This window comes from Panulirus ornatus, chromosome 1 (assembly GCF_036320965.1).
Source record: "Panulirus ornatus isolate Po-2019 chromosome 1, ASM3632096v1, whole genome shotgun sequence".
NCBI lineage: Eukaryota > Metazoa > Arthropoda > Malacostraca > Decapoda > Palinuridae > Panulirus > Panulirus ornatus.
The window spans coordinates 27,528,475-27,538,750 of record NC_092224.1 but is presented as its reverse complement, the minus strand read 5'-3'; the positions used below and the strand labels follow the sequence as shown (position 1 = coordinate 27,538,750).

Sequence of the window (10,276 nt, the reverse complement as noted above, 5' to 3'; positions counted from 1 at the left end):
GAGAACATTATCTCGGAAAGCAAAAATGGGTATGTTTGAAGGAATAGTGGTTCCAACAATGTTGTATGGTTGCGAGGCGTGGACTATGGATAGAGTTGTGCGCAGGAGGATGGATGTGCTGGAAATGAGATGTTTGAGGACAATGTGTGGTGTGAGGTGGTTTGATCGAGTAAGTAACGTAAGGGTAAGAGAGATGTGTGGAAATAAAAAGAGCGTGGTTGAGAGAGCAGAAGAGGGTGTTTTGAAATGGTTTGGTCACATGGAGAGAATGAGTGAGGAAAGATTGACCAAGAGGATATATGTGTCGGAGGTGGAGGGAACGAGGAGAAGAGGGAGACCAAATTGGAGGTGGAAAGATGGAGTGAAAAAGATTTTGTGTGATCGGGGCCTGAACATGCAGGAGGGTGAAAGGAGGGCAAAGAATAGAGTGAATTGGAGTGATGTGGTATACCAGGGTTGACGTGCTCTCAGTGGATTGAATCAAGGCATGTGTATGGGGGTGGGTTGGGCCATTTCTTTCGTCTGTTTCCTTGCGCTACCTTGCAAACGCGGGAGACAGCAAAAAAAAAAAAAAAAAAAAAAAAAAAAAAAAAAAAAAATTTCATACTACTACTATTCGCCATTTCCCGCATTAGCAAGGTAGCGTTAAGAACAGAGGACTGGGCCTTTGAGGGAATATCCTCACCTGGCCCCAATAAAGTATAAAAAAGAAATCTTTTCTACACTAGTTAGTTGTGAATACAGGGCACAATTAAATGAGTCGAGAATTGAAAACGAAAATACCTACTGATCTATGAAGCATGCTTGTTTCTTCTTGTTCAGTGTTATTGTTTTCCTTTCAACCGACACAGTGGTATGCATATTGCTAGATAATTTGGGTATAAAGTTTCTTGACTAGTGTTATTACTAGAGCTGTATTATATCAATGAGAAGGGAATACATTTTTTTTGTTAATCATGGAAAATAAAGCATCACAATATCACTGTAAATATTTATTGTAAAAGCTTCTGTACAACATACAGGCAGGAATAAATACTCAAGAAATACTACAACAAATGTATGGTATGATCTGTTTGTATATATATGGATATTCTAAAGTTAAGTTACTTACATTGGAACTGCAAATACTGTATCTATTTTGCTTACAGAAAAATGTGAAAATAATATGACTTCCTCAAGGCAAAATAAAAAATCCTTACAGTTAATCAAAAACTAATCTAAAGAATTTTTGGCTTTTACACAAACTTTATGAGGAACAATGCTTGAGGTTATATGCACTGCTTTAAACAATGCAGTAAATAATGGAATTATGTGCAGCTTTTGGATAATGATTAATGAATAACAGTTCCTTACTTGTTCACTTGGCATGATAAAATATTTCACATAATTCAAAAGAAAATTCTCCACTCTAAGCTGTGAAGTTCTAACTTATGTGGTCAATAGTAGTAGTCATAAATCAGATTCTTAAGTTGCATTATCTTCAGGCCAGTGAAGATATGATCAAATTTACCATGACAAGTCATTCACAGAAAAATAATATACCATTTCCCATCAACATAAGAAGAAAAGAGATTATGGTGCTTAGGATGACAAATTTATCAAGCTAATGATGAAGTACAATCTAAAAGGTGGAGATGAAATACATCTAAAACACTGAAACATCAAATCATTAAAACCAAAACCTAATGAAAAAAATAACATGAAAGCATGATTTAAGAAAGTAAAATCTGATCAAACTACAGCGCTGTTTAAGAAGACATATTATGTATTTGAGGCCTGGAACCAAATACATTCCAGAAGAGCTGAGAAACTTAAACTAATTTCTTTCCTTTAATTAATGATAAAAAGTAATTCTAACATATTTATATGATGTATAAACATAACCCTCTTTAATGATAAAAAGTAATTCTAACATATTCATATGATGTACAGACATAACCCTATGTCATTTAGTTGGAACTGTATTTTACATGTGAACTTTTTCAAAAACTTCACATCTAAAGGAACTAACCTTTGTGTGTGTGCATTTCAAAGCACATAATCATTATATTGATTAATGTTTCAGAATGAAAGTCCAAATACCTTTTTTGGAATCTGTCTTTTTGATAATCACTGAATCCTTAGTTAAGGCTGAGGAATGTCTGGAGATAAAGATGCTTCAAACTATCACAGTATATCCAAATACTGAAGCATAGATACTTAACAGATACATAAATCATAGTAAACTGCCCTTATTTCAAATGCAATGATCCTGACTAGGTCACAATGGTGCAAATTCAGTATGATTACAATTTACTTTGAGAAAATTAAAATACCTCATTGTATTTTCATCATCATCATCATCATAGAGAAAAATATCTTCCATGGTAAAACAATGATTTTCTGCAAATCTTTTTCTCATAGCAATTACTTGAGATATCTTGCATAAAAATACTTATACCACACTACTTAGTATCATAAGGCCTCTTATAAAAATCCAATCAAAAAATCTCTGCTCACCCTAAAAATGTGAGCATGTAAATACAACTTCCTTGTCTCTACCATAAAATTAAGTTATAATCCAGTGTGGTTTATTCTCTTCGTGCCTTGCGAAGCCTTGGGGAAGTGCGAGTCGGGGCATCCTGAAAAAAAATAAAAATGGTCATCTAACCTACTATTCATTTAATTTATTATACTTTGTCGCTGTCTCCCGTGTTAATGAGGTAGCGCAAGGAAACAGACAAAAGAATGGCACAACCCACCCGCATACACACATATATACATACACATCCACACACGCACATATACATACCAATACATTTCAACGTATACATATATATACATACACAGACATATACATATATACACATGTACATAATTCATACTTGCTGCCTTTATTCTTTCCCGTCACCACCCACACCACACATGAAATGACAACCCCCTCCCCCTGCACGCGCGTGAGGTAGCACTAGGAAAGGACAACAAAGGCCACATTTGTTCACACTCAGTCTCTAGCTATCATGTATAATGCATCGAAACCACAGCCCCCTCTATAACCTATCAGTAATAATTATCTATTATCATGATCTTATTCCCAGTTTTACGGGGAGAATCGAGGATATAAAGCCACTGAAATCACTCATATACAACTTCAATCCGTGTCCTGTTAGTCAAAGTGTAACAATGACTTCAGCATGTATAAGTCTTTTGTAATGTTTCACCTTAAAACTGATTTGTCAACTGAGATCAGTATCTCCATCCGTCTTTTTTTTTTTTTTTTTCGCTGTCTCCCGCGTTTGTGAGGTAGCGCAAGGAAACAGACGAAAGAAATGGCCCAACCCACCCCCATACACATGCATATACATACACGTCCACACACGCAAATATACATACCTACACAGCTTTCCATTGTTTACCCCAGACGCTTCACATGCCCTGATTCAATCCACTGACAGCACGTCAACCCCGGTATACCACATCGATCCAATTCACTCTATTCCTTGCCCGCCTTTCACCCTCCTGCATGTTCAGGCCCCGATCACACAAAATCTTTTTCACTCCATCTTTCCACCTCCAATTTGGTCTCCCACTTCTCCTCGTTCCCTCCACCTCCGACACATATATCCTCTTGGTCAATCTTTCCTCACTCATTCTCTCCATGTGCCCAAACCATTTCAAAACACCCTCTTCTGCTCTCTCAACCACGCTCTTCTTATTTCCACACATCTCTCTTACCCTTACATTACTTACTTGATCAAACCACCTCACACCACACATTGTCCTCAAACATCTCATTTCCAGCACATCCACCCTCCTGCGCACAACTCTATCCATAGCCCATGCTTCGCAACCATACAACATTGTTGGAACCACTATTCCTTCAAACATACCCATTTTTGCTTTCCGAGATAATGTTCTCGACTTCCACACATTCTTCAAGGCTCCCAGGATTTTCGCCCCCTCCCCCACCCTATGATCCACTTCCACTTCCATGGTTCCATCCGCTGCCAGATCCACTCCCAGATATCCAAAACACTTCACTTCCTCCAGTTTTTCTCCATTCAAACTTACCTCCCAATTGACTTGACCCTCAACCCTACTGTACCTAATAACCTTGCTCTTATTCACATTTACTCGTAACTTTCTTCTTTCACACACTTTACCAAACTCAGTCACCAGCTTCTGCAGTTTCTCACATGAATCAGCCACCAGTGCTGTATCATCAGCGAACAACTGACTCACTTCCCAAGCTCTCTCATCCACAACAGACTTTATACTTGCCCCTCTTTCCAAAACTCTTGCATTCACCTCCCTAACAACCCCATCCATAAACAAATTAAACAACCATGGAGACATCACACACCCCTGCCACAAACCTACATTCACTGAGAACCAATCACTTTCCTCTCTTCCTACACGTACACATGCCTTACATCCTCGATAAAAACTTTTCACTGCTTCTAACAACTTGCCTCCCACACCATATATTCTTAATACCTTCCACAGAGCATCTCTATCAACTCTATCATATGCCTTCTCCAGATCCATAAATGCTACATACAAATCCATTTGCTCTTCTAAGTATTTCTCACATACATTCTTCAAAGCAAACACCTGATCCACACATCCTCTACCACTTCTGAAACCACACTGCTCTTCCCCAATCTGATGCTCTGTACATGCCTTCACCCTCTCAATCAATACCCTCCCATATAATTTACCAGGAATACTCAACATATTTATACCTCTGTAATTTGAGCACTCACTCTTATCCCCTTTGCCTTTGTACAATGGCACTATGCACGCATTCCGCCAATCCTCAGGCACCTCACCATGAGTCATACATACATTAAATAACCTTACCAACCAGTCAACAATACAGTCACTCCATTCGTACACTTCAATAAACAAAATGGTTCCATTGCATTCAATCCCACAACTAATCTAGCATCTTCATCTGAAACATTCCTATCCCTAATCAATTCTCTTACTATTTCTCTTCCATAGTCTACTTCTCCTCCTTGTGTCCTTTAATGCACTACTATACATATTTTGTTTATTAATCTCTAATCGGCTATATGCTCTACATAACCATATCATCTATGTGCCTTTTTGATTTTTCTGAACATATAACCTGCTAACAGCTCCACTTTATCTACCAGTATTATCCTAATTCCAACTGTAGTAAGCAAGTTATCCATCTCTATGAAAGTGTACTAAATTTTTTTTCCTATCCTGACCTGCATTCATTTGGGTTTTATATCTATATATCAGTGGCAAAACAAGGACTCTCAAAACTTCTTGCATAATCTGTGCTTAAATTTTTTCAGTTCCTCAGAGCTTTCTCCCCTGCATGACTGCTTTTAACTTCAGCTTTCCCATTGCTATCCCTATCAAACCTTATTTCTAATAAAATGATTTAAACATCAACATCTTTCTGTTCTCAAATCATTCAACTTTGTAACCATCCCTCTAAAATATATGTATATGTTTGTAAATTAATCAGCTCATTAAGAATGCTAAAATATGCATTTCAAAAATCTAAGCGATAAATGCAAAAATGTTTTAAATCATTAACAAGTACACTATCAGGATATGATCCAAATACTGAGAGGATAAGTAAAGTAGGTAGATGCACAAAAGGAGAATGGACATTACAGACATTTTCTAAACCAAATGACACTAGAATATAATTAAATGTAGTGTGTATCAACTATGCAAATATTCATAACTTGAAAGCAGAAGAGCTGAAATGCAATCCAAGCAGGATGATATGATATGAGAGAGAGTTAAAGAAAAGTATTGAATAAATTTTGAAAACACTAAGTCATGTTACTCTGAGAAAGGAGGTACATATATCTGCAGCTTTGATGAAAGCCTTGCACAAGATGAAGTGTAAAAGAGTGACTGGAGTGTACAGAATTGCAGGTGAATCAGTCATCTCCCAATTATCAGCACTCCTTCCTTGTAAGTACTGCCCCAATGACTTTACTTCCCTTTCACTAGGAACTTTACTTCTTCATCCTACCAGTCATTACCCCTTTTTACTCTGCCCACCTTCCTCCTTTCGCATGTCACATACATCTCTTGCACATGCCATAACTGCTTCCCTAAATACCTCCCATTCCTTATCCACTCCCCTCACTTCATTTGCTCTTACCTTTAGCCATTTTATGATCAGTCTCTCCTGGTATCTCTTCACACAAGCCTCCTTTCTAAGCTCTGTTACTCTCATCACTCTTTTCTCCCTGACAGTGTCTCCTCTTTTTCGAAAACCTCTACAAATCTTCACCCTAGCCTCCACAAGATAGTGATCAGACATTTCATCTGCTGCCCCTCTCAGCACATCTACATCCAAAAGTCTCTCTTATACACACCTATCAATTTATACATAGTCTAATAATGCCCGCTGACCATCTCTTTTTAAACTAGGTACAGGTACACCACTGATTTTCTGGCAACTGATGGTTCGCTACCTCCTTTAGTCTGGACGAAATTACAAAAGGGAACTTGAAATTACTGCAGCCACTAGACTAGTTTACTGGGCGGCCACAGATGGCATTGTGTGTAGGTCACGCTCATTTAAATTCTTTACAATGCACTTGGTGGTGATACCGCAATTCTGTGAGATTCTTAGCTTATTTTGCTTAAATTCAGCCCTAGCTATGGCTTCTATGACATATGAGAGAGTCAGTTGTGGTGTCAAATGTAAACACCAGTCCATATGGATCCAAGATAAAGTAGAAGTGTTGAAAAAATGGACCGTGGTGTTTTGGTGCTTAAGCTGTGTGATATCTACAGTATTGGTTCATCAACTGTTTATGATATAAAGAAGCAAAGGGAGAAAATTTTTAAATTCTATTCAGACAGCAATTCCAAGAATCAAATGATGATTAGAAAAACTATGAAAGATGGTAAAAGTACTGAGCACGATCGAGTGATGATGCAATGGTTTCGACAGCGTCGGAGTGGACTTGTCAGGTAGCATGATAATGGACCAGGCTAAGTTGTTCCATAAAGAACTTAAATTACACCATGAGCGTGACTATAGTGAAGGATGGATTCAAAGATTCAAGAGGCGTCATGGAATTTCCATGAATAAACTGTGCTGAGAAAAGCAGTCTGCCAATCATGAAGGAGCTGCTGAGTATGTGGACGAATTTGAGAAACTCAATATTGACGAGCACCTTAGTCCTGAGCATGTGTATAATGCATTTCATTTATCTATTTAATTTACATTTAATATTTGTTTACTTTAAATTTCTAGCAGTCCATGGTATACTTCGGACACATGGGAGATGTATAATTAGTGGGTTACAGGTGTGTTGATGAATTATTATTACGTGACCATGGTTGGTCCGGCAAAATGGTAAATTCGGCAATGCTTTGGAACAAAGAGTGCCAGAAAATCGGTGGTGTACCTGTATTCCAAATCACCAGTCTTTTTACAGTGCACAACTTCATAAGCCCTTCACCATTTCCATTCATAACACTTAATACCTCATGTGCACCAATAATACCCTCAACTGCCACTTTACTTACCTTCACATTCAAATCACCCACCAATAATACATGGTCTCATGCATCAAAACTACTGACTTAAGTGCTCCCAAAACACTTGCCTCTCATGATCTTTCTTCTCATGACCAGGTGCATAAGCACCAAGAAGCACCAGTTTTACCCAAATCAGTCTAGAATTTACTTTCTTACACTATATCACACACTTCCATAATTCCTGCTTCAAGAGTAGTGCTACTCCTTCCTTAGTTCCTGTCTTCTTGTTGGGTATACATGAAAAATTGCTATCAAACACAAATTTGTAAAGGCGTATCAATAATAATTCTATATTTGGTTACACGATTCTTTGCCTTTCCAGATGAAATATCTCACCTCAGCTCCACTGTCCTTGTCATCCTTCCCTTGCTCCAACTCTTCTTCCTCTTCTTTTCTTTCTTCTTCCTCATCATCATCATCATCCTCTGTGTTGTCTGCAGGCTCATCAACACCTGATGCATCCTCAACACCTGTTGCATCCTCACCACCTGCAGGTTCACTGACTCCTGCAGGCTCACCATCAACTGCCCCTCCCTCTTCCTCAGCATGGGGATCATCTTCAGTAGGTTCATCAGTCTTTTTACGTTCTGCTTCCTTCTCTATCTTTGAGTCCTGGTGTATATGTGATGTTTAATATTGAATGGACAAAAGATTAATTAAACTGGCTAAAGCAAATTTCATTAAAAAAAAATTTTCAGATGTAATTTACTTTTGAAACAGTACTAATATAAGAACACTATTTCACTCACATATGAATCAATATAATTCATTTTGCCATATCAAACTTTCAATAAAGGTAAAGGGTCACTTAGTGTGAGGTGTACTTATGTTATCATAGAGATTTTTATACAAAATCTAAACAACTATATCATCAAAGCTAGTCTGCTTTAAGGAATCTAACTAGTTATTAAAATATTACCTTTGCTTCTGCACAGCAACAGGTGATTATCAAAACTACAGGAATGGCCACAAGAAGAACGTAGATAGCATACAGCCAAGGATGCTTATTGGAGTAATTAATGATGCGTCGGAAAACACCAACCTATAATACAAACTCACAAGGATGGATTCTATACAAGGAAACTACACTAATAAAATGGATAACTCACTCACTCACTTATCCAATACCACAGACAGACATATTAACCATCCATATGTTAACAAGCTTAAATCCAAACCCAAAATCATTCCACATCCAACAATTCACTTACTTCCTACAAACAAAACACACTCATTCATTCTTACTCTTTCTCAATAACTCACATAAAAAAGGGCCGATGCATGTACATGCACGTAAAAAAACTAAAATGGAAACTATATTAACACACACACTGGCAAAAACAAACCCACACATACCAACACAATGACATCAAATACATGTAAAATGAATTAGCATTTGTAAATGAAAATACACATAATTCATGGTAAATCTATGTAATATCCATGTACATGTGTACACACACACATACATTCAAGACATTGGGCCCCATCAGTGTAGAATTTCCTCCCCATACTATGTAAACAGGTAGAAACACATGGATAACAAAGAAAATCCAAAGGAAGCCAACAAAGACTGTGCATGAAGCAAGAGTTACAGTGAAGGTTAAAGGCCAAAAATATGCCCATTATGGAAATAAAGAAGACAGAGGAGATTTGATCAAAATCTTCAAGTTTATAAACCAGGAACAGTTCCTCAAACTAAAAGGTAAAGCAGCTTCAGGTCACAAGAAACTACAAAATAAGCTTGTATAAAAGATGTAAGAAGGTACTTTTACAGTAACAGAGAATTACCTTAATGGAGTAGATCAAAGTATGAAATGGTGAATATTGGAAAAAAAAAAAAAAAAAAAAATTGCTCAACATTAGAGAAAGTTCAAAATTTAGGGACCCAAGAGGATAGACCTGATCAATCTTCATACACCAATGTTATGATGTCAACTGTGAACATTTCTTCTCAAGTTGAAAAGGAAGAGCAACCAGAAGTCACAAGAAACTACTCAAGAAGCTTGTTTAAAAGATGTAAAGAAGTCCTTTTATAGTAACAGAGAAGTAGAAAAACAGAATAGATTGAGTGATGAAACTGAATGCCAACTGCATACGAAATTTTATTAAGTTGTTGGAAGTAGTGAGAGTTTTAACATATGGGGCCCTGTAAGTGTACAGCTCCCTCACTCTAATGTAAAAATAAGTAAATGCAAATAAATCACATTTGGTCATCCCATTTATGAACATTTTGCCCTGATTCAAAAGGTCCAATGAAGGAAAACACAGATGGTACCCAAAATAAAGTGGGAAAAAATATTTAGGAGAAACATAATTAATCAAGTTTTTGAATGAGGCTGGCAGTCAACTGAAAAGTTCTTTATAATCAGCAAGATGGAGTAATATGCAATAACAACACTAAGTAAGAAATACACCTGTTCTGTAGTGGAAAAGAGATGAAGAAGTATTTCTACAGTAATAGAATAAAAGGAATACACTGTCATAAGAATGAGGATGTAAACTATAAAAACAGAAAAAGTTATGCTATAGTAAAACAAGTTTAAAAGATAGGCCCCATCAGTAAAGAAATTCCTCTCTGTAGTGTACAAACAGATAATTACAAATACAGGAACATATAACAACACCTAATGGAATCCATGCCACAACCACTTTACCACAACCATCTATCTCTCATTTGTATATGTGGTTTTGTTCATATATCATCCCTAAGTGTATCTGCAGAATAAGCACACACTCAAAC

The 10,276-nt window shown here is 37.0% G+C and overlaps 1 protein-coding gene across 4 annotated transcripts in view; it reads right to left on the bottom strand.

Annotated features, from left to right (window-relative positions):
• Positions 1-977: 977 nt before the first annotated feature.
• LOC139765914 (calnexin-like) overlaps positions 978-10,276 on the bottom strand; it is a 62,091-nt gene continuing 52,792 nt past the window's right edge. For 2 of the 4 annotated variants that reach the window (XM_071694174.1, XM_071693998.1), the window contains exons 10-12: positions 8,453-8,575; positions 7,870-8,145; positions 978-2,621 (exon numbers count right to left, since the gene is read on the bottom strand). In XM_071694174.1, the coding sequence (XP_071550275.1) occupies positions 2,571-2,621; positions 7,870-8,145; positions 8,453-8,575 (450 nt within the window). In that variant the 3' untranslated portion in view covers positions 978-2,570. The remainder of the gene's footprint in view (positions 2,622-7,869; positions 8,146-8,452; positions 8,576-10,276) is intronic. The other 2 variants (XM_071694082.1, XM_071693908.1) reach the window with 1 other exon arrangement.